Here is a 26382-nt window from a genome sequence, read left to right as displayed (position 1 = left end):
ACTTTTGCACTTGGATGTCAATTGATTTGAGGACTATTATCAATTGATATTTGCTGATTGATATCTATTAATATTGTGGACATTCATGATTCACTCATTTGCATTGTTGCATTGTTTCACACTTTATACTTTTTTTTATATACCTTTTGATTACACAAATAGGACCTACTAAGAGCATAATTTGTATTGATTACTGTAGCTATATCTGTATAAAGATTGTGTGTTTATAGCGCTGCACTTTATTTATACATGTTTACATTGGGATCGTTGCCTACACCCTGAGTTCCAGCAGCTACAGTCAGGTCCATAAATATTGGGACATGGACACAATTCTAACATTTTTGGCTCTATACACCACCACAATAGATTTGAAATGAAACAAACAAGATGTGCTTTAACTGCAGACTGTCAGCTTTAATTTGAGGGTATTTACATCCAAATCAGGTGAACGGTGTAGGAATTACAACAGTTTGCATATGTGCTTCCCACTTGTTAAGGGACCAAAAGTAATGGGACAATTGACTTCTCAGCTGTTCCATGGCCAGGTGTGTGTTATTCCCTCATTATCCCAATTGCAATGAGCAGATAAAAGGTCCAGAGTTCATTTCAAGTGTGCTATTTGCATTTGGAATCTGTTGCTGTCAACTCTCAAGATGAGATCCAAAGAGCTGTCACTATCAGTGAAGCAAGCCATCATTAGGCTGAAAAAACAAAACAAACCCATCAGAGAGATAGCAAAAACATTAGGCGTGGCCAAAACAATTGTTTGGAACATTCTTAAAAAGAGGGAACGCACCAGTGAGCTCAGCAACACCAAAAGACCCGGAAGACCACGGAAAACAACTGTGGTGGATTCTTTCCCTGGTGAAGAAAACACCCTTCACAACAGTTGGCCAGATCAAGAACACTCTCCAGGAGGTAGGTGTATGTGTGTCAAAATCAACAATCAAGAGAAGACTTCACCAGAGTGAATACAGAGGGTTCACCACATGATGTAAACCATTGGTTAGCCTCAAAAACAGGAAGGCCAGATTAGAGTTTGCCAAACGACATCTAAAAAAGCCTTCACAGTTCTGGAACAACATCCTATGGACAGATGAGACCAAGATCAACTTGTACCAGAGTGATGGGAAGAGAAGAGTATGGAGAAGGAAAGGAACTGCTCATGATCCTAAGCATACCACCTCATCAGTGAAGCATGGTGGTGGTAGTGTCATGGCGTGGGCATGTATGGCTGCCAATGGAACTGGTTCTCTTGTATTTATTGATGATGTGACTGCTGACAAAAGCAGCAGGATGAATTCTGAAGTGTTTCGGGAATATTATCTGCTCATATTCAGCCAAATGCTTCACAACTCATTGGACGCCGCTTCACAGTGCAGATGGACAATGACCCAAAGCATACTGCAAAAGCAACCAAAGAGTTTTTTAAGAGAAAGAAGTGGAATGTTATGCAATTGCCAAGTCAACCACCTGACCTGAATCCGATTGAGCATGCATTTCACTTGCTGAAGACAAAACTGAAGGGAAAATGCCCCAAGAACAAGCAGGAACTGAAGACAGTTGCAGTAGAGGCCTGGCAGAGCATCACCAGGGATGAAACCCAGCGTCTGGTGATGTCTATGCGTTCCAGACTTCAGGCTGTAATTGACTGCAAAGGATTTGCAACCAAGTATTAAAAAGTTAAAGTTTGATTTGTGATTATTATTCTGTCCCATTTCTTTTGGTCCCTTAACAAGTGGGAGGCACATATGCAAACTGTTGTAATTCCTACACCGTTCACCTGATTTGGTTGTAAATAGCCTCAAATTAAAGCTGACAGTCTGCAGTTAAAGCACATCTTGTTTGTTTCATTTCAAATCTATTGTGGTGGTGTATAGAGCCAAAAATGTTAGAATTGTGTCGATGTCCAAATATTTATGGACCTGACTGTACCTTAATATTTATATCAATTTTAATTAGCACACGCTTGCTTATCCTTTTTAAATAAATACAGTGGACTGTCTACAAAAAAGGAGTCATGGGGGAAGGGGGGGGGGCTATATGTACTATCCTGTGATTTTAGGGCCTCAAGAAATTATATAGCCAGTCAGTACACAGGCTAAAACAATTACACTGATTTGGGTTATTTTTACCAACAAATGTAGCAGAATACATATTGGCCAAAATTTATGAAGAAAGATTACTTATTTGCAAAATTTTATAAAAGAAACAAAGACAAATTTGTTTTTTTTCCAATTGTTTTGGAATCTTTTGTTTATATAGCAAAAAATAATTTAAAAAAACAGTTGCAATTAAATAGCACCAAACGAAAGCTCTATCTGTCTAGATAGAAAAAAAGACAGCTTGGGTACAGTGTTGCATGACTGAGTAATTGCCATTCAAAGTGTGACAGTGTTGATAGCTGAAATTGGCCTGGGCAGGAAAGTGCTCAGTATTGAAGTGGTAAATGGACCCCAACATAGTTAGCAAAAGTTCACCAGAAAGACTTGTCTGAGTCATTTCATTCCTGAGGGCAGAAATAGGTTGCTGTTACTGAGCTTAAATTGAAGGTTCAAGCCTAGCCACTTTGTCTGAGAGCCCTCAAGTGAGTTAGTTCACTGTACCTTTCATAATTCTTTTTTTGGTCACTTGAGGTGTTACCTCTCATGTGGAGAGATATTGTTTATGCTCCAAATACTGCAGTATAAGCTGGGTTTAACTTTAGGGGTACCTCTGTTGAGTACACTGTAATTGTTAATATTGTGCTCATGTACATTGATGCTGATGTACCAATTTGCTCAATTTTATTTGTGACTTTAATCTGCCAATACAATCTACTTATCTATTTAAAGAGCAGTGTGCGCAATTCTTGTATGTCTGCTGGGAGTTCCCAGACAAGGTATTCTGGTGGTGTCAGTGAATGTGAGGTCTCGCCTAGAGCCAGGGAGAGCAGGGGACCCAAAATTACTAGTGGCTCCTATAGGGGTAGCACTACATACATTATAGCTATTGTTCTACATATGTTCTGTAATAATGAAAACCCCTATATATAGCAGCAAAAGAATCCTCAGCTGTGGACCATGGGGCAAGAATTTTGGCATCCTGTTGCCCTGCATCAGTGCGCAATGTCTGATGACATTGAAAACAGGCTAAGGTGCAATAATATCCATATAGTGGGCTTCCCTGAGAAGGTGGAGGGCAGAGATCCTACAGAGTTAATTGAGAACTGGTTACTGGTAAGGATAATTTCACACCCTTGTTTGCAGTAGAAAGGGTGCCCCCCATCCCCACTAGAGCTATACCTGACAATACCCCATGGCTGGTTCTTTCTCACCTCCTCTACTACTGTGACAGAGAAAAAGTGCTTCATATGGTGAGAGAGAGACCAAACATCAAATATAATGGCGTGAAGGTTTCATTCTATCCTAATTTCTCGGCCGAAGTGCAACGTAAAAGAGCCAAATTGGTGGATGTCAAACAAAGGTTACAGAGCCTGGGTTTATCATATGCCATTCTTTATCCAGCTCGACTGTGAGTTACTGCAAGAGGCCGAACACACTTTAATACAGCCACTGAAGCGGTGGAATGGCTGGATGTCAACAAGCAAACTGTGCGAGCACGACCCCAGGAGAATATGGACACCTGAAAGCAACAGTCTCCCTTCTGACTCTACATTGTAGCCTGGTAACAAAGGGTCACTTGGTTGATGCACATCCATCCTGGCTGGGGATACCAATAATGGGATTCTACTTTACTTTGCTCCACAAAGCATTTTTCAATGCACACACTAAAGTGTTCTATAAAGAGTTGCTATGTTTCTGTAGATTGCACAGTTTGCAATACAAAGGGTGCTACAGGCTGTATGCATTTTTTAGTTTCCCAGGCACTGTTGCGCCTTCTGGGACTAGTTGTGGTCTTTCCAGAGGCTTCTTGTTGGAGATGTCACCTAAGTTCCTCTCTATCGCAGCATGCTAGGAAGTAATGTCCTACATTTAATGCTCATATCATCCTGCTATGGGTGCTGGATCCCCTCCTAGAAGATTTACCTTTGCCAAATTATGGCTGACATACCAATAGTCACTTGAAACATTAGCTGACTGCGTAGCCCAATGAATAGAGCAATGTTGAATTCTGTCCTCTGTAAAAATCACCCCACCATTATTGGCCTACAGGACATGCACCTTACAGGGGACACTTTATGCTGTTTGAGATACTCATGGGTGGATCATGTGTTCCACTCTACTCCCACCATGTACTCAAGGGGTGTGAGTATTCTTGTACATAGCTCCATGGATTTCCAGAAATTCCAGTCCATGTTGGACACTGATGGTCATTATGTATTCCTGTATTGTAGATTGTTTACCATCACTTGCATAAAAGCAATGATACAGTATATATTCCTCCTCTGTTCTCCATGGTAGTGCTGTAGAAACTGGTGTCTTATATACTTACTAAACCTGATATTTATGGAATGAGTGATTTTTACTAGCATTCTAAATTCAGGGCTGGATAGGCATCCCAAGTTTCTCCCACTAGTGGCAAAGCTCTATTTTGCTTCCTAGGGGAAATGGGATGGATAGACATTTGGAGACTGAAACACTCTTCAACTTTCTTGTTTTTCCATAACATGTATCCTTTTCCCGCACTGATCTTTGTGTGGGGAAGTTATCTGCCATCCCATATGTAAGGAAGATACAATATGCTACACGGGGAGCATCTGACCATTCTCCACTTGTGCTAGGGCTTATGGTTCAGTCCCTCCATACCTTTCCGAGAATTGCTTCTACCACGACTCATGAAGGTATATAAGAAAGCCCAGGTTAGGCAACAATTACAAACTTCAATGTCTAGGGCTAACATAATTTTATTGCTGAAGCCAGATAAAAGAGCCACTGAGCCTAACGCTTACATACTGTATCTCTCCTGCAATCTCACATCATTATTCTAGCTAAGTTACTAGCCAAAAGACTAAATTCTGTGATTGCTGATATCATTAATTATGTCCAATAAGTCTTCAGTGATTAATCTTAGATGGCTGTTTGTTAACATGCAGACCCCAGCAGATAATGAAGGAGCCAGGGTCCTTCTGTCATTGGATGCCAACAAATCCTTTGACAGCGTGGAGTGAAGGTATCTGTGGGCAGTGTTAGAGAGATTTGGCTTTTGGTGATATCTTCATCTCCTTGGTTTGCCTTCTGTACTACCAACCACAGGCGGTCATCAGAGAGGGGGGCAAAACATCCCTTCCATTTGCACTGGGCAGAGGCACTAGTCAGGGCTGCCCACCCTTGCCCCTGTCATAAAGCCATTGTATGCATAGATAAGGGCCAACCCTGAGAACTGTTATATCAACTAAAACCGATTTTAGAAAATTTTCAGGGCTTACAATACTGTAAATTTGGAAAAATCTGCTTTATTACCTTTTGACCAAGAAATTGACCCGCAGATTCCATCTTTTTACCCTGTACTTGTGGTAACCTAATTTAAATATCTGGGGATAGTAACCTCGCCCAATAGACTACTGTTGACTCAATATTTTACCATTGCTTACAAAGTTTCCACATAAAGTGAAATTGTGGACCAAACTATGGCTCTCGGTAGCAGGTAGAGCAAATCTAACTAAAATGATATTGATGCCCCAACTGTTATATTCTCGTCACAACTCCCTATTAGTTATTTAATTAAAAATCTTACTAGTTCATTTCATCTTTCGTTCCTTACTTTGGAAGGGGGGTAGTGCTAGAATTAGACTGGAACCATGGCAGAATTCTAAAGATAAGGGAGGGCTTTCCCAACTATAACATATGATCGGAGGGATGATGGAGGACTCAGAAAATGAGTGTGTGGTTCAGGACTCTGCCTTGTCTATTATGTTACATTTTATTGGGGCTAACAATCTTGCAGAGGGCCTGGAAGCGCAACATTTTTTCTAAACCTAATAAGCAATACCCAAAATATAGGCTACTACAAAAAAAATGAGAAAAAGAGAAGCAACTTTAAAGTAAAGGGATATACCAATTATAGCCCTATCTGGAACAACCATACATATCCTGAACTGGCCAAGTTACAGCATGCTGCTAAGTGGCGATGTATGGGATGATACATCTTAAACATATCTTTGCACAGGGTCAGCTACTCTCCTTTGCACAACTGCAGGCTAGATATGGTATTCCCCATAACATGTTTTTTTAATTACTTAGAACTGAAACATGCGGTGAAAGCCCAGAAGTTTTTGGAGACCCAGGAGATATCACCAACCCAGTCTTTGGTCTTATGCAGCAGTCTCGCTCTACAGAGACACAGGGGACCTAATGCATTTATTTTGGAGATGCCCAAAGCTTCATCGCTACTGCAAAATGGTTGTTGCCACTGTTAACAATGCACTTCAGGTGTCCATTCCAATGGATTCTAAATTTTGTCTCCTAGATACCCTAGATGCTGTAAAATCAGACAAGTATAGTAGAGAGGCAGCCTCCAAAGCCCTGTTTCAGGCCCGCAGGCTTTTTCTATTACAGTGGACCTTCCAAGCTCCCCCTACACTGCAGCAGTGGATTCCTGGTTTAGCGCCTGTGGATCTGGTAATAGATAAATTTTTGTTTTACAGTATTATGCACTCACTATAGAAGGGATCAGTGTCGATATTTAGAAGAAAGCTATATAAGGTTGTTTAAGTTAACTTTCTCTGATTTGTGGGCTCTGTAACCCCCATGACAAAGGGATATGAATTTGACTTTCTAGTATGTGTATTACTGTTCTGGTGTATTTCAATTTAGCTATATTAAGCTTGTAAGCTATCATTACTGATTTCCATGTAATCTTAATGTTTGCTTGCAAAGTTTGGCGAGAGTGCTAATGGCGTGATAGGGTCAATATATATGCAGGAGAAAGTGCCATTGTTGTGACAGTTGGTAGTAAAGATATATGGAAGGTATGACAGCAGGGAGGTTTGTAAAAGAGAAGGGTGTGGTGCATGTGACTGTGATCTGCATGTGTGAAAGAGAAATGTGGAGGGGGTGGGAATTATTCTGTGCACTATAAAATTTGCAGTATAATTTAAATGAGCAAGGCTAGTCCAAAATTTACCAGAGAAAGAGCACAGCCTGGAACTTTGCTACAAGAATTATGACACTGCAATGGATAACGCAATGTAAATAGCAGAACCATATTTATCAGGCATAATAGGGCAAAATATACTAGAGACAAAAATAAGAAGCATGTGTTTCGCTACAAGAAGTAAAAGTTTGCAAATGACACAGTAGTGTATAATTGGAGCAGGACAATTTTAATGGACAAGGCTATGCCCAAATGTACTGAATGCAAAAAGCACAGGCTGTGACTTTACAACAAGAATTAACATACTGCATAGAATACAGTAGTGGAAAATTGGCCAACAGCAGGACACGTTTAATCAGGGATAACAAGCCTAACTGGTTTATTCCTAACTTACATTTTAACTATGGGGATGTGTTGTGCAGTGAATGTTAGTGACATAATGTGAAGTGGTTTAGGTGCATACAGTTCTTGCACTTACATTTTCTTTTCAAATAATGCAGTGATGTACACTGCTCAAAAAATGAAAGGAAGACTTTTTAATCAGAGTATAGCATCACATCAATTAAACTCCTGGGATATTGATCTGGTCAGTTAAGTAGCAGAGGGGGTTGTTAATCAGCTTCAGCTGCTTTTGTGTTAATAAAATTAACAACAGGTGCACTAAATGGGCAACAATGAGATGACCTCCAAAACAGGAATGGTTTTACAGGTGGAGGCCACTGACATTTTTTTCCCAATTCATCTTTTCTGACTGTTTTGCATTTGGTTAGGGTCAGTGTCACTACTGATAGCATGAGGCGATACCTAGACCCTACAGAGGTTGCCCAGGCAGTCCAACTGCTCCAGGATGGCACATCAATATGTGCCATTGCCAGAAGGTTTGCTGTGTCTCCCAGCACAGTCTCAAGAGCATGGAGGAGATTCCAGAAGACAGACAGTTACTCTAGGAGAGCTAGAAGGTCCTTAACCCATCAGCAGGACTGGTATCTACTCCTTTGTGCAAGGAGGAACAGGATGAGCACTGCCAGAGCCCTACAAAATTACCTCCAGCAGGCCACTGGTGTGAATGTCTCTGACCAAACTATCAGAAACAGACTTCATGAGGGTGACCTAAGGGCCCACGTCCTCTAGTGGGCCCTGTGCTCACGGCCCAACACCATCCGCCACTGGCGCCCTGTTCTTTTCACAGATGAGAGCAGGTTTACCCTGAGCATATGTGACAGACGTGAAAGGGTCTGGAGAAGCCATGGAGAATGTTATGCTGCCTGTAACATCATTCAGCATGACCGTTTTGGTGGTGGGTCAGTGATGGTCTGGGGAGGCATAGCCATGGAGGGACGCACAGACCTCTACAGGCTAGACAATGGCACCCTGACTGCCATTAGGTATCGGGATAAAATCCTTGGACCCACTATTAGACCCTACACTGGTGAAGTGGGTATTGGGTTCCTCCTGGTGCACGATAATGCCCAGCTTCAGGTGGCGAGAGTATGCAGGCAGTTCCTGGAGGATGAAGGAATTGATATAATTGAATGAACCTCACGCTCGCCTGACCTAAATCCAATAGAACATCTCTGGGATATCATGTTCTGGTCCATTCGACACCACCAGGTTGCACTTCGGTCTGTTCAGGAGCTCAGTGGTACCCTGGTCCAGATCTGGGAGGAAATATCCCAGGACACCATCCGTCGTCTCATTAGGAGCATGCCCTGACATTGTTAGGCATGCATACAAGCACATGGGGACCATAGAAACTACTGAATACTATTCTGAGTTGCTGCAATGAAATTTCAGCGAAATGGAGTAAGTTGCTGCATAATTTCTTCACTTTGATTTTCAGAGTGTCTTTGAATTTAGTCCTCTGTAGGTTGATAATTTTCATTTCCATCAAAGGATGTGGCATCCTTACGTTCCTAACACATTACCCCGTCCATACTGTATCAGTATAGATATCCAGCATGAGATTTTTTCCCACTGAGATCTGATGTTTTTTCAAAGTGTTCCTTTCATTTTTTTGAGTAGTGTATTACTCCAAAAGGCAGCTCCAAGAAGAGATGATCCAGGGTTGACTGCCCAAAGAGCTAGGAATCAAAATTAAAGTGCAGTTTCCTATCTCACCCTAATTTTTCCTTCTGTATTTGTCAGCTTTCCTTATTTTCTTCCTACAACAACTTCCAATAAACTGACACTATGGCTATGCTCTACCCCCTTTTTTTATTGTGAGGGGGCTGGCTTAACCAAAAGCTTCTTATCGGTCCTTCTAAGTCTGCTAGCTATAGTTCACTCGTTATGCAGTCCATTTTAGTTTAAAATAATTCTTCTGGGAGAATCTGCACATAAATTTGTTGGACCACAAATCTTGATCCTGATTTGCCTCAATCCCATGGTGGCAGCGAATACATACATCATCCCTAATTAAGAGGATACTGCTAGGCTAAGAATTTACACCTGTATACCTTAGTGAAAAGCGGGTACCAGTGGATGTCTCTGTTATTAATGTATAATTCATAGTCACCACCTTTTTCCTGATAATATCCAACCATCTTTGTTTCTGTTGTACTATTTGGCCATGCCACAAAGTTTAAAATGTCAAACTTTGCAGGAAAACTCCTATCTTCATTAAAATACATTTCTTCTTCACCAAGGGTCTTGAAATAAACATTTTTCAGATAGTGATTGAGCTATGGAAAAGAAAAATAATGTGTTAATTAAATATTTTGAAAACTTTGTCCAAAGTACAGCTGTTTGTTTAACAAATTAATACTTCCTTCCTAGGCCCCTAAACAAATCTACATTCAAACTCCCCCATCTACGCTACCTATTTACCTCAGTAACCTTCTTTATGGATGGATAGTCACTTCATCACCAGCCATACCTGTAGTCTACACCATCACAGATTAGTATAGGGCAATACTCCAAGACTGGTGGCTGGAGAGTGGGTAAGTGTTTATTTGGTTCAAGGTACATCTGTCCTTTTAGGGCTTAGCTACCCAGGCAATGATCATTTATAGGCACTGAGAGACCTAAAGTAGAAGTCCAGCTCAGGGGCGGACTGCCAACTCATGGGGCCCCCGGGCAATACTGGATCATGGGGCCCCTGTGTCCTTGCCCAAACTCAAAAAAGCCTATGAAAAAGGTACCAGGGGCATCTTATGGGGCCCCCTACTGATGCCAGGCCCTTGGGCAGTGCCCGAGTTTCCAAATGGTCAGTCCGCCCTTGGTCCAGCTCAAACAAATTATAACAATCTAGAACCCACTAAATGTGGGAGACAATGGATGAAGAGACCTCCATGCTTGTTTTACAATGCTTTTACCAGTTTGCTGTATATTTTCACACCTCGTGCAAACCATGTGTCCTCTCTGTGCAAAATATGCACCTCACTGTCCACAAGTCTTCACATGTAGAATTTGTCCTCCTATGTTACGTAGAGTGTATGTGATTTGCATAGCCCTGTATTTTCTACTTCTGGAGACAAACATCTAAAGGTTTATTGAAGTTGTCAACACTCTAAGCTAATACTACTTCCTAGGGGAAGGAGTTCCAAAATTTTACTGCTCAAACAGTAAAGAATCTTTTCCACAATCTAGGATTAAACCTCTTTTCTTTTAACCTAAAATCATGGCCACATGCCCTCTTCATGGACCTTGGAGTAAACAGTTTGTTATAGTTACTGAAGTCACCTTTGATATATTTGTCAATATCTCCTCTTAATTGCCTTTTCTTTAGAGTAGATAACTGGAATCCATGTAATTAATCCTCATTGCTGAGGTCCTCCATCTCCCTCATCCATAATTTTCAGCTCTTTGCTGAACTCTTTCTAATTCAAAAACATTTTTTCCAGAGGTTGGTGACCAAAACTGAACTACATACAGTATTAACCGCCTTCCCAGATATACTGCTACAGGGTGGCAGGGGTGCTCAAAATCACTTATATATACGTGATTTAGCATTTCCGGGCAGGGAATGCGCGCGATCCCTAATAGCTTTGCCATTCGTGGCTGTGGCTGTCAATCACAGATGGTGATTACCCACCAGCGCCCGTGCATCTCCAACAGAGAGGAGGACTATTTTGTTTACTAACAGTTCTCCTCCCTGTCAGCTAGGGCAAACTGCTCTGGATGGCTGTGCACAGCACAACCATCCAGAGCAGTGTGATTACAGTGAAGCACACAGACACTGCCCCCTAATAAAACACTCCCTGCACACAGTTTGATCACCCCTTATGTTAACCCCTTCCTGCCCAGTGCCATTAGTACTGTGTCAGTGCTTTTTTTTTAGCACTGATCACTGTATTGGTATCACTGGGAATGTCAGTGACACCAAGTCAGTTCCCCCAAGTGTCATAATGTCCGCCACAGTCCTGCAGTCCCGCTATAAGTCGCTGATCGCCGCCATTACTAGTAATAATTCTAAAAAAAAATTCCAGTAGCTATACTGCCATTTGTAAACACTATAACTTTCACGTAAACCAATTAATTTACACGTATTGGGATTTTTTTTAGCAAAGACATGTCACAGAACACATTTTGACCTAAATTTATGACGAAATTTGATTTTTAAAATTTTTTTACTGGACATGTTTAATAGCAAAAAGTCAAAAATATCTTTTTTTTTCTCAAAATTGTCAGGCTTTTTTTTTTGTAGCGCAAAAAATACAAAACACACAGGCAATCAAATACTACCAAAAGAAAGCTCAATTTGTGGGGAAAAAAAAGGACATACATTTCATTTGAGTGCAGCATTGCATGACCACGCATTTGTCAGTTAAATAACACAGCGCCATAATGCAAAAAATGGCCTGGTCAGGAAGGGGGGTAAATCCTCTGGAGGGCAAGGGGTTAAAGATGACAGTGAACCACTGTTTGTAAAGGGATACAATTATGGAATGTACAACTTTAGTTGCTGGCTTTGTCATTTGTGACTTGGCGTTGCATGTATTGCTAAGTCTGTGATCTACAAGCATCCCAAGATACTTTTCCTTCACTGTTTCTCAGAGGCAACCCATCCTACTGTATAATTTGCATGTGTATTTTTGGAACCCAAGTGCCAAAGCATTAAGGCAGGCTTCTGATCTCCATCAAAAAATAAAAAAAATGATTGAACAGCACTGACTGGCATATTCAAGGCTTTGGATATCTTTTTAGATCTTTTTCTATCTTTATAAAGTTCCATTACCTTGTTACGCAGGTCTTTTGACAGTTCTTTTCTGCTCCCCAAGGCTCAGTATCTAACTTGCTCAATGCATCCACGTGAGAGCTAACAAACTCATTGTCTATTTACACACAGACACTGATTGCAATTCAAAAAGCCACAGATCTGGGAAACTAACATTTAATTGCCATTTTAATCTGTGTGTGTCACCTTGTGTGTCTGTATCAAGGCCAAACATTCCAGGTGAGGGAAACGTTTGTTCAGGGTGATTCCTGTTATCATTATGATTTAAAAAGGAGTCAAACAACTGTGTGATAATGAATGGCTGATCACTGCCCTCAAATACAAGACAGTCATTTGGCATGATCAGTAATTTTTTCAATATCTATGCCAAAATTTTATTTTTTTTATGCCAGGGTATGCAAACTTTTGCGCACAACCAGGGGTGGACTGACTATTTGGAAACTCGGGCACTGCCCGAGGGCCCGGGGTCAGTAGGGGGCCCCATAAGATGCCCCTGGTACCTTTTTTCATAGGCTTTTTTGAGTTTAGGCAAGGACACAGGGGCCCCATGATCCCCTATTGCCCGGGGGCCCCATGAGTTGTCAGTCGCACAACTGTACTCCCACAAGTTATTTACTGTAAGCTGCACTCTTAGGGAGCTCCACCCATAATGTTCAGAAGTTGTTTGGTCTCCCCAAAGTATAGGTCTTTACGTTTCTCACTGCACATTACTGCATATACCAAGTTACTTCGCTTTGTTTGGATGTTGGGTCTTCTGGATGTAAAAGCTTCTGTCTCATTTCTTCTTGAAAAACAAAAGAATGAAATGTTTGTAAACCGCTTTAAGTCGGTCCTGTAATAGTAATACTGCTAAAGGACGGACTCTCTGCGCAAAATTGCATTATATGCGCTCTCCTGCCGTGATTGCGGGCCAGAGACCGACCCGCTGGTGCCGTGATTCGGTGTCCGACCCGATCAATCAGCAGATTCACGCCAGTGATGTTCGGCCTGGATCTGCTGATTGATCTCTGGCCTATCATATCATCCTGTACCTGTGTTTACATTTACACAGGTACGGGAAATTATGCAATCTTTTCTCTGTGGGCACATTCCATCCCAGAGAGAGTACAGATTTTTTTTACTGATCACTGTATTAGTGTTACCGGCAACTTCAGATAGTGTTAGCATCAGTTAGCGTCCCTCTCAGATAACATCAGATTGTCCACCATTACATCAGTCATCACATTTAACCCCTTAATTGCCAGGAACACGCTCACATACACAATAAACCTCCATTGCTAGTATAGTGTCTGACCGGATCAATATCTTTGATCAGATCAGCGCTATACCAGCATTCATATTAGTATAGTGTCCCCAAAAACACAGAATTAGTGGGATCTGCCCCGACACTGGCCAGCACCTGTATTTAGCCCCTATGCCTAACCTCCCCCCCCTTCTGCCCCAGCAAGTGCAGTGTCAGTAGGTCACTGTCAGTTGATACATTGCACACAAAACCACAGTGTTCATAGAATCAGGCCTGATCTCTGCTAGCACTTGCTGGTACATTTTTTTGTAGTTGTTCAAGCAGTCCCTGATAGCCAGGTGCTCTTTTTCCCATGAGGGGCACTAGGTACCTAAAAATTTAGTGTCCAAAATGTCTAACAAAAGGTACTTTAGTGAAGGGGCCTACAGGATTCTGAGTGAAGGGGAAGCCTCACTGACAGAATGTGCCTAAGAATACAAACCTGTAGACATCAGTGGCACCCTGACAGATAGCTCAGATGGTGGAGTAGAGGTCCCTGCTAAGGTCAGGCGTACCTGACACCATTCCCAGGTTGCTAAGATGTTACAATTACATGATGATTCTCATATGCAGCAGGGTGCCAGTACTAGTGTCGCTCTACCTTTTGGTGAGCTGGTGAGCACCAGTGACCTAGTACATCCTGTTCTTTTGCATACCATCACTGCAGTATCACTTGGTGACATGGTGAGTCCCATAAGTGCAGTAAAAGCTGGTGTGGTGGCTAGCAAAAGTAGTGTCCTGCAACCCCCAAGAATGTGCACACAGACCCGTAAAGCCCATAGTGTTCTTCCGAATGTGCTTGCAAATCCTGATTGGCAGCCCACAGATTCTGCAGGATACTTCCCACATTCACTGCCAAACTCAGAATTCAGGTGGAAACAGCAACTTTAACTACTCCCCTTGATTTTTTGGAGCTGTTTTTCACAGAAGATCTCTATGCATTGATTGTGGATCAAAGCCATTTATATGCATAACAGTTTATCACTGCCAACCCAAATTCAAACCTTGCCAGACCATTTGCATGGAAATCTATTACGGTTTCTGAATTTAAAGTTTTTTTGGGCCTAACCCTCAACATGGGAATTACTAAATTGCTGTTATATTGGTCCGCAGACCTGATTCATCATATGCCCATGTGCTCTGCTGCCATGGCCAGGCATAGATATGAGAATATAATACGTTTCATGCATTTCAATGACCATACACTCTGTCATCCTCGGAGTGACCCTGAATTTGACCGGCTTCACAAAATTCGGCCCCTGGTAAATCACCTTAACCAAAAATTTGCAGATGTTTATACTCCCCAGCAAAACATCTGTGTTGATGAGTCCCTCATTAATTTTTCTAGCTGCCTTGCATTTAAACAATTTCTTCCCAGCAAGCGTGCCAGATATTGGGTCAAGATGTATAAGACCTGTGAGAGGCCAACAGGCTATATATGTAAATTGCAGATTTACAAGGGAAAAGATAGTCACTTGGAGCCCCCCAGATGCCTAGACTACATGGGGATCCGTGGCAAGATAGTTTGGGACTTAGTGTCATCCTTTTTCAATATGGGGTACCACTTATACGTGGACAATTTTTATTCAAGCGTGCCACTATTTAGACATTTGTACAATCATGGAATTGGGTCAGGGTCATGTGGCACCATGCAACCTAATCACCAGGGCTTCCCCCAATGGCTTGTAAATACCCATCTTAGAAAGGGGGGAAAAGCCTGCTTGAGAAATGAGGAATTGCTCACAGTGAAGTAGAAGGACAAATGGGATGTTTTTGTTCTGTCTTCCATTCACGCAGACACGTCCATCCAAATTTACACAGCAGCAAATTACCCCTTTTTGGTAAGTAGACACCCCAAACCATTTGCTGAGACAATGTTGAGTCAATAGAAGAATTCATTTTTTCACCACAAGTTTTTGGAAAATGACAAAAAAATAGTTTTTTTTACACAAAGTTGTCACTTAAATGATATAATGCTCACACATGCCATGGGTATATGTGGAATTACTCCCCAAAATACATTCTGCTATATAGGGATACCACATGTGAGTGACTTTTTGGCAGTCTAGCAAAGTACAGAACCCCAAAATCCATTAAGCACCTTCAGGCTTTTAAACGGCTTTATTTCCTCATTACACTTCCTGACTACCTATCACAGTTTCGGAGGCCCTGAAATGCCATAATAGTATGACCCCCTCCCTCCCAATTACCCCTTTTTCAGGAAAGAAAACACCCTAAGGAATTTGATAAGAAGCATGGTGAGTATTTTGCAGATCTCGTTTGTTGCCACAAGTTTTTAGAAAATGAAGAAAGCAAACAAAAACATATTTTTTCTTTTTCCTTTTTTATTTTTCAAAACCTTGTGAGAAAAAATGAGATCTGCAAAATACTCATCATGCCTCTTTTTAAATTCCTTGTGGTGTCTACTTTCCAAAAAGGGGTCATTTGGGGGGAGGGTGCTATCCTGGCATTTCAGGGCCTTCGAAACTGTTATAGGTAGTGAGGAAGTGAAATGAGGAAGTTACGCACCTTCAGGCTTTCAAAGTGGTCATTGGATTTCAGGCTCCTGTATGTGGCTAGGCTCCCAAAATGTCTCACACATGTGGTATCCCCATACTCAGTAGAAGTAGCAGAATGTATTTTGGGGTGTAATTCCAAATGTGCCCATGGCATGTGTCAGCAATATATAATTTAAGTGACAATTTTTTGTAAAAAAAAAAAAAATTGTTCTTTTCCAATGACTTGGGGGGAAAAAAATCTTCCATGGACTCAACATGCCTCTCAGCAGATAGCCTAGGGTGTCTACTTTCTGAAAAGGGGTAATTTGGGGATGTTTTTACTGTCCTGGTATTTTAGCATGTCAAGAAATGTGATGGGCAGTCAGAAAGAAAAATTTGTGTAAATTCCATTTTCTAAACCATAGTGTGTAGATGCTATAACTTTCACACAAAACAATTAATATACACTTGTTGGGATTTTGTTTACCAAAGACATATCAAAATACATTTTGGCCTAAATTTTTTGACAAATTTTTAGTTTTTTGGATATTTTTTACAACAGAAATGAGAAAATATTATTTAAAAAAAATGTTGCTCTTATTTTGTTTATAGCACAAAAAATAACCCCAGAGGTGATAAAACTACCACCAAAAGAAAGCTCTATTTGTGCAAAAAAAAGGACATAAATTAAATTTTTTTACAGTATTGCATGACCGTGCAATTGTCAGTTAAACTAGCGCAGCACTGTATAGCAAAAAATGGCATACATTACAATATCTATACCGCCATTTGTAGGCGCTATAACTTTCACACAAACCAATTAATATACACCTATTGAGATTTTGTTTTACCAAAGACATGCAGAAAAATACATCTCTCTCTCTCTCTTCCCCCTCCTCTCTCTCTCCCCTTCCCCCCTCTCTCCCCCCTCCTCTATCCCCCTCTCTCCCCCCTCCTCTCCCCCCTCCTCTCTCTCCCCCTCCCCCCTCCTCTCACTCCCCCTCCTCGCTCCCCCCTCTCTCTCACCCCCTCCCCCTCTCTCCCCCCCCCCTCTCTCTCTCTCTCTCTCTCTCTCCCTCCCTCTCCTCCCCCCCTCTCTCTCCCTCCCCCTCTTCTCTCTCTCTCTCTCTCTCTGCCTCGCCCTCCTCTTTTTATCCCCCCCTCATCTCTCCCCCCTCCTCTCTCCTCCCCTCCATTCTCTATACTCCACCCTCCACTCTCTCTCTCTCTCTCTCTCCCTTCCTTATCTCTTCCCCCCTTTCTCTCTTTACATTGTACACAGATCTGATCCAACAAGGTGTCCTGCATTTACCATATATTTCGCTCCGTAAGACACACTTGGGGGGAAATGTCTGTGAGTCTTATGGAGCGGCCGGCCCAGTATTCCCACTGCCGTTGTATGTCCGCAGTCTCTGGTCATCCCCTGTACTGTGTCCGCAGTCTCTGGTCATCTCCTGTACTGTGTCTGCAGTCTCTGGTCATCTCCTGTACTGTGTCCGCAGTCTCTGGTCATCTCCTGTACTGTGTCCGCAGTCTCTGGTCATCTCCTGTACTGTGTCCGCAGTCTATAGTCATCTCCTGTACTGTGTCCGCAGTCTCTGGTCATCTCCTGTACTGTGTCCGCAGTCTCTAGTCATCTCCTGTACTGTGTCCGCAGTCTCTGGTCATCCCCTGTACTGTGTCCGCAGTCTCTGGTCATCTCTTGTACTGTGTCCGCAGTCTCTGGTCATCTCCTGTACTATGTCCGCAGTCTCTGGTCATCTCCTGTACTGTGTCCGCAGTCTCTGGTCATCTCCTGTAGTATGTCCGCAGTCTCTGGTCATCTCCTGTACTGTGTCCGCAGTCTCTGGTCATCTCATGTACTATGTCCGCAGTCTCTGGTCATCTCCTGTACTATGTCTGCAGTCTCTGGTCATCTCCTGTACTGTCCGCAGTCTCTGGTCATCTCCTGTACTGTCCGCAGTCTCTGGTCATCTCCTGCACTGTCTGCAGTCTCTGGTCATCCCCTGTACTATGTCTGTAGTCTCTGGTCATCTCCTGTACTGTGTCCGCAGTCTCTGCTCATCTCCTGTACTGTGTCCGCATTTGTTCATAGTTTTTTTTTTAAAACTATAGTCTGGCCCTCTAACGGTCTGAAGGACAGTTAAATGGCCCCTTGTTTAAAAAGTTTGAGGACCCTTCAGTGTTTATGCAAACATCATAAAAAACTAACTATAAAATATCTTAAGCGGAGGTGGGACATCCTTTTCTTGGAATCCTATACTGAGAGTGGAATTATCCCCCAAGGTCTACGGGAGAGGGTGGTTCCTGCTGAGCACTTACACACTGATCGCTTTTCGACTAAATGGAAATAGCAATGTATTGAACATGGTTTGGCAGTCATGCAATTGATTGTTGAGGAGGAACAAACTCAGCTTACTGAACTTAAAAATTCTATAGAGGAAAGCAAGAAAGCGTTAGAACCATATAAAGATAATTCTGAATTTATACGATTGAATTACCTTCTTAGGAAAGAGATAGATTAAATACAACAGAACCTTCGATCTACTAAACAGACCAAATTCCAAAGGTACTTGGATGATTGGTCTCCGGGAGAAATTTTAGATCTTATGAATACACGCAGCTGTAGTCGTTCACGCCGCCATCACTATCATTCACATTCCTCTACAAAAAATAGACTTAACTCAGCAAGTGAGGATGATGAATCTAAGTCTGTCAGTTTTTTAGACAACCCTGCTGGAGGAACCACTTGTGGTATCCTCAAGATGATGGACAAAAACAAGGGTATAAACCTAAACGACGGAATAGGAAAAGGAAAAGAAAGAGAAAACAATCCGGGTCACAAATCCACTCTCGATATAGCCAAAACAATCACTCACAGCCAGAAACGCAAATAACATTACCCTCTGCTGACCAACATCCATCTCATTTGGATGATTTTCGAGTTATTAATCTGTCCCAATTTCCACTTTCTGATAGACACTTCAGTCTACTTCGTAAAGGACTGTCTTTTCCACCTACTAATACTATGAATCATTTTGAAGTATACAAAGACATCTATCTCTTTCTTAGAAAGGTGTATTTAAGATCTCTTGATCAGAATGCTCAGACCACTATGGACATTGATTCTTTAAATTTTGCTCTTCAAAAAATGATCAACAATCCCTCAATGATCTTTTATCTCTGATGGATGAAGTCACATCCGACTCTGATGCTGATGTAGATTCTTTTGACCCCTGGCTGAGATCAGCTTATCTTTCTATCAGATCCACTAAAATGCTTCAAATTAGAAAAAATAGATGGCTAAGTGTGTTTCTTGATCTGGTCCATCGTGACCTTGCCCTCTTAGACTGGGGCCCAAAAGGAACAGATAACCTTGCCCGAATTGAACGACAATCATTAAAATAACTCAGAGAGGCCCCTAATTTGGTCATTAAGCCAAGTGATAAGAGGGTAATGTAGTACTCATGACCGAGGCAAGCTATGAATGTGAGATTAGACGTCAACTCTTGGATACATTAACATACTCTAAACTTAACTACAATCCATTTCCCAAAGTGGTTTCTCTTCTCAATCTCTACTGGGCAGTTCCTCAGGATTCGTAAAAATTGTAGTGATGGTAGGGATTATCTTCATGAGGCCCATGAATTATACCAGCAGTTTCATGAAAGAGGTTAGTCACATAGTAATCTCTGACGATCTTGAGCGATAACTTCTAAACGGAACTGTGATGAACTACTAGTTAAGCAATGGCCTAAACCTACCCCTACCCCTAATAACTCAGCTCCATTTCATATTATTACCAGATTTGGAACTCAATGGAAAGCTGTGCTTGCCATTCTTTCCAAACATTGCCACATTTTGACCCAAACATCTGAATTATCCTCGTTTGTAGGTCCCAGACCATTTATAGTAGCCAAACAGGCCATGAATTTACGTGACAATCTTGTCCAGTCTGAATTTACGCACACTCCTCAGAAAAACTGTCTCACTAATTTAGTGCCACTTAAAGGTATGTACCCAAGTGGACATTGCGGAATATGTAAATTTATTGATCGCACCGATACCTTTAGCGATACGGCCGGTACCGGCCTTTTTTACATCAAGCAGTTTATTAACTGTGCCACTACTAGGGTTATATATATACTTTATATGCTACAATGCCCCTGTGACAAAATTTACATAGGAAAAACTAAACGTTCACTGCATGTACGTATTGGAGAACATATTAATAGTATATGAAATTATCATGATTGTACTCCCGTGGCAGAACACTTTGCCCTAGCACACAGCTTATCTCCCAGTGGACTGCATGTAAAGGCCATATATGCCTCGAAATTGTCATCTAGGTGGGGGGACTTTGATACAGTTTTGCTACGTAAAGAAAAAGAATGGATATTTCAATTGGGATCATTAGCACCAGTAGGGCTGAATAATGAGTTCAGCCTGCAGGTCTTTTTGGATCCATGAAACTTTGGTATCTCCTTTTTTTACCTTGTGTTTATTTTTTTTTATTTATTATTATTTTTTTCATTTTTCATTTTTTGGTGTGCTTTTTCTATTTTTGGATTTTTGATTGTTGTTGATTTGGCGCCTGCCCCCACTGCTCCCATCACACCACACATTAGTATGTTTTCCTTTTTGTCATCATATACAGGATAGACTATATAGCTATTTTGGTCAGTTATCTTTCATCTATGGTGCAATATTGTTAATATTTTTACATGACATTTGTAGTCTCTTTGATTCTGCTGACTTGTGTGTCTGCTGGCGGCCATTTTTTCTACGAGAACCGGAAATTACGTTCTCGTGAGGTACAGTATATAAGTCTTCAAGGACATGGCTGCCATATCCTTAAGAAGCCCACGTGACCCGGTGGGCGAAACGCGTTGATGTCACAGTCCAGTGACGCCCACGCTCCCAACATCCCAGCCCGCCCACAAGGCCTGTCGTCCTGATTGCCATGTCCGCACTCAGCGCCTGTACACAACACTGATTTCTCAGCAGTATTGACCAGATTGGCCCTCACACCGCTCACTGGCTGCAGTAACTGGATGTTCTTTCGGGAACCACACATCGTGGATTCTTGGCAATCAGGGGTTTTCCTGTTGGGTGAGAGTATCCTGGCAATCATTGCCATTACCCTGTATGACCACTGTACCTGCAATACCCCATATCATACTATGGGGATAATATTCTAGCATTCACAGGCTGATTGCAGAACATTGTGACCTTACCAGGACTGTACTACCACATTTACACCTATTCTTGGCTTGCTCCATACTGATGAATCACCCCCAGGCTATTTAGCTTTACATCAAGCTTACCATCAGCCATTCAATTTATTATTATTATTATACAGGATCTATATAGCACCAACAGTTTGCGCAGCGCTTTACAATATAAGGGAGACAATACAATTACAATACATTTCAGTACAGAAAGAATAGGAGGGCCCGGCTCGTGGAGCTTACAATCTAAAGGAAGGGGGAGGTGATACAAAAGGTGATAGCTGGGGGGGATGATCTGGCGGAGGTGATTCAAGTACAGTGGAGGTGGGGTAGGCTTCCCTGAAGAAGTGAGTTTTCAATGATCGCCTAAAGGCAGACAGGGTGGGGGCTGACCGGGCATGCTGTGGTAGGGAGTTCCAGAGGTTGGGAGAGGCTCTGGAGAAGTCCTGGAGGCGAGCATGGGAGGAGGCGATGAAGGAGCTAGAGAGGAGGATATCATGGGAGGAGCGGAGTGGGCAATTTGGGTGGTATCTGTGGATGAGGTTGGTGATGTAGCTAGGGGCAGTGTTGTGGATGGCTTTGTAAGCCATGTATTTTGAATTTTATACGTTCGGTTAGTGGAAGCCAGTGGAGGGATTGGCAGAGAGGGGCACCAGTCGTTGATCGGTTGGTAAGGTGTATGAGTCTAGCAGCAGCATTCATAATAGACTGAAGGGGGGTAGCCTGTGTAATGGTAGACTAGTGAGGAGGGAGTTGCAGTAATCGAGGCGGGATATAACCAAGGCATGGATGAGTTGTTTTGTGGTGTCATTGGTCAGGAAGGGGCGGATTTTGGAAATGTTCCACTACTTCTGTGTACCGGATATTTACTAGATCTTGGATCCCAATTACTGCAGCCTATCATCTTGCCATCTAATAGATAATACAGGATTTGTGGTCATAAAAAAAATATATATATATACACTGTCTTTCCTATATTGGGTGCAGCACCAACATTCAGGTGTCTCAGATATACCCTACTGGGCGACCATACTGGGAATACTAGCAGTTTATTCATGACCAACTCTATCTACATTGATGATATCAAGAAATTGAATTAATACTAACTACAACACACTCTAGTGTACATATTGCTGGACTCTGCATGCATGCCATTTCCACATGATTCCATCTGATTTATACCAGCCTGACAAAATGCTGTGATTATCATCTGCAAATTTCAGATCCACTGTGCAATCAGTAGGTCACAGTCAATTACTGCCTCTCCATTTACTTATATAGCACCAATCTAGGTGCATACTCTACTTCTGTATGAGGCCACGTCCATGATTGGAGAATCAGGCAGTACCTAGTGACCATTCACCCCCAACTGGGGAGTCAAAGTGCACTATATCCATCTGACCTCTACCACTGAACAATTTTGTGCCATTTATTGATTGTTGATTTTATATCAGATATTTGTACTCTGTGAGACCCGGCATCATATCTCATATTCAGAGCCATTACTGTGTACTGAATTTGCTGCATATGTTCCTCCTTTATTTATTTATATTCATTCTCGTTCTCTCCTGGCCTATTCCTGTTTCCATTTTTCATTGTTCCATCCTTTCCATCTGAGTCCATTATTCTATTCCTTAGTGAAGGCTGATTGCTCTGTGCGTGCATGTGTGTATGTCAGAGTGGCTGGGATCCCGGAACGTGGGCTGTCCTTCATTTGACAACGTTGTCATTTTAATTTTAATTTAAGTTCTGTGTTAGGTGGAGGTCGTATGTTTTTTCCAATTTGTTCTATTTTGTTAACCACTTGCCCTCCTGAGGATTTACCCCCCTTAATGACCAGGCCTCTTTTTGCTACTCGGCGCTGCACTAATTCAACTAATAATTGCGCGGTCATGCAATGCTGCACCCAAACAAAATTTACGTCCTTTTTTTCATACAAATAGAGCTTTCTTTCGGTGGTATTTGATCACCTGTGCGCTTTTTATTTTTCACGCTATAAACAAAAAAAGGCCAAAAATTTTGAAGAAAAACAATATTTTTTACTTTCAGCTATATAAAATATATAGTAAACTCAAAGTTGGTTATAAATTTAGGCCAAAATGTATTCTGCTCCATGTTTTTGGTAAAAAAAATCCCAATAAGTGTATATTGATTGCTTTGTGTGGAAGTTATAGCGTCTACAAACTATGGTATAGATACTGCAATTTACACCATTTTTTTGCTATACAGCGCTGCGCTAGTTTAACGGACAATTGCGCGGTCATGCAATACGGTACATAAATGAAATTTACATCCTCTTTTTCCCACAAATTGAGCTTTCTTTCGGTGGTATTTGATTGTCTGTGCGGTTTTTATTTTTTGCGCTATAAAAAAAAGGCTGACAATTTTGAGGGAAAAAACAATATTTTGGACTTTTTGCTATAAAACATGTCCAGTAAAAAAAAATTTAAAAATCAAATTTAGTCATAAATTTCTGCCAAAATGCATTCTGCGACATGTCTTTGCTACAAAAAACCCCAATACGTGTAAATTAATTGGTTTACGTGAAAGTTATAGCGTTTACAAATGGCGGGAAAGATACTGGGATTTTTAGTTTTTTTTTTATACTAATAATGGCGGCGAGCAGCGAATTATGGTGGCGATCAGTGACTTATGGCGGCGATCAGCGACTTATGGCGGCGATCAGTGACTTATGGTGGCGATCAGCGACTTATGGCAGCGATCAGCGACTTATGGCGTGACTGCGGGACTGTGGCGGACATTCTGACATTGGGGGATACTGACTTGAGGTCACTGATATCCCCAGTGACACCAATACAGTGATCAGTGCAAAAAAAAAACCACTGACACTGTACTAATGGCACTGGGGAGGAAGGAGTTAACTTTATTTTTCAGGGAAGGGTTATCTGTGTGAGTGGGAGTGTTTTACTAGGGGGCGGGGGTGTGTGCTGGATGGGGACAGGCTGATCGGGAGAGAGAAACTCTTCTGTCCCTATCAGCTTGTCCTCGAGGTGTCAGGGAAGTGACAGAAAGCACAGCTACTGCAGCTGTGCTCTCTGTCACTAATTGGCGCCGATCGCCGGGAGATAGTCGGTAAGGACCGGCTGTGACCCGGCGACTGACATCGGCGGCTGTGATCGGCGAGACAGGTAGGGCGGTGGCGCGCCTCGTGCGCGCCCCTTGCCTGTTTACAAAACACACATTTTAAAACGTGGTTTTGCCTGCCCGTGCCGCCCTGCCGCCGTATTTTTACAGTGGCTGGGCGGCAAGTGGTTAATAAACATTATATTATATTTTCAGCCACTGTCTGTTCTCATTAGGACTTCTGTGCCAGTGGGTTCCTTTCCCCTTTTTTTTCCCCCCTGGTTTCTTTCCTTTTTATTGCATGTTCTCTGGTCCTGAGGACACCACCGCAAGATTTGGTGAGTCGGCCTAATCATTATTATTATTTACAATATTTGAGATTTTCCCACACTTTGGGAATTATCCTGGTGAGGCATCCCAACATTCTTTTTAATAATTTTTTGCGCTAGTGTAGTACTACCCCCCGGAGGAACGGTTGTATTTTCGCCCAGGTCTCCCTTTGCCTCATCCCACAGTCAGTCACAAAGAATTTTACACAGGTACACACACTCTTTCGCGCGATGTCTTCAATGACCAGTCCAGGGGAATGTTTTGTTTTGGAGTTTTATTGTAGAACTGGGGATAGGGATGGGGAATTTAGTAGGATATTCCAAGATTAGAACTATTCACATTGAGGGCATCTAGAGGATTTACATCCTCCAGAGGATTTCCCCCCTTCCTGACCAGGGCACAAATGGAGCTTGCTTTCAGTGGTATTTGAGACATTTTGCTATAAAGCATATCCAGTAAAAACAAATTTAAAATCTAATTTCTTCATAAATTTAGGCCAAAATGCATTCTGCTACATGTCTTTGCTGAAAAAAAATCCCAATACATGTAAATTAATTGATTTATGTGAAAGTTATAGTGTTTACACATGTCGGTATATACTGGAAGTTTTTTTATACTAGTAATGGTGGCGATTAGCAACTTATAGTGGGACTGTGGCAGGCATTCTGACACTGGGGGGAACTGATTTGCTGTCACTGACATCCCCAGTGAGACCAATACAGTGATCAGTGCTAATAAAAAGCACTGACACTGTACTAATTACACTGGGCAGGAAGGGGTTAACACGTGGGGCAATCAAAGGGTTAACTGTGTGCTGTTTCCCTACTTGGGCTGTGTCTGTGCTTTGCACTGTAAGCACACTGCTTTGCATGGCTGTGCTATGCAGAGCCATACAAAGCAGTGTGCTGGAGGATGACAGGGGAGAGATCTGTATTGTTTACATACAGTTCTCTCCCCCGGTCATTATTACTCAGTGATCACCGGGTGCCAGAGAGTAATCACTGGCCAGGACCTGGTGATTGACAGCTGAGGCCGTGAATGGCAGCGTGCACGTCCCCTAGCCAGAAATGCAAAACCACGTATATATACGTGAATTTGCACACCCCTGCCGTCCTGTAGCAGTATTTCTCCTATAGGATGGTGGTAAAAGATGGGGAATAAGGATTTGTGCCAAGATGAGTTGGTGAATTTGTGCTAGAAATGGAGAGAGGATTTGTGCTGGGAAGGGAGATTGGGAGAAGGGGAATTTGTACTGGGGGGATTTGAAGGGAGGGGGATTGTGAAAGGATGAGGAGTTCTGCTGAGGGAGTAGTTAGTTACATTTAACAATATGTCCATTTAAATGTAACTAACTACTACTAGCTGTACCGTGACCTGGAGAAATGAGAATCTTCACAGACATTTCTTATATTCTGATAATCCTGTCTCTTTAACTTGTAATACATGATGTCTCAGCCTGAGTATTACCTCCCATGGATTCCAGCTTTCCTGTTTCTTGACTGATTTGCCATTAGATTTGTAAGAAAGCATCTCATGCAGTGCATGTGCCAGAGCATAGACCGCAGCATACACCTGGAAGACAAATCGGAAACTTTCCACGTCATAATCAATCTGTGGCAAGGAGCTGAGGTTCTCTGTCCCATTGCAGAATTTCGTCAAGTATGGTGATACTTTTTTAGGCAAACAATCAAATAAGTCCATCCACAAGTCTTTCATTATGGGAATATCTGGCAAATTCTCAGGGCT

At 42.1% G+C, this 26382-nt stretch overlaps 1 protein-coding gene across 1 annotated transcript in view; it reads right to left on the bottom strand.

The window, feature by feature from the left end:
• Window positions 1-26382, bottom strand: part of LOC149443279 (vomeronasal type-2 receptor 26-like) — a 92745-nt gene that overhangs the window by 18367 nt on the left and 47996 nt on the right. Inside the window, exon 5 of the mRNA XM_089655679.1 lies at window positions 9492-9716. Coding sequence (XP_089511805.1) covers window positions 9492-9716 — 225 coding nt within the window. The remainder of the gene's footprint in view (window positions 1-9491; window positions 9717-26382) is intronic.

This window comes from Staurois parvus, unplaced genomic scaffold (assembly GCF_062004578.1).
Source record: "Staurois parvus isolate SC_StPar_1 unplaced genomic scaffold, SC_StPar_1.0 ptg000860l, whole genome shotgun sequence".
NCBI lineage: Eukaryota > Metazoa > Chordata > Amphibia > Anura > Ranidae > Staurois > Staurois parvus.
Note: the sequence above shows the minus strand (reverse complement) of the source record. Positions and strands in the feature narration are given on the sequence as shown.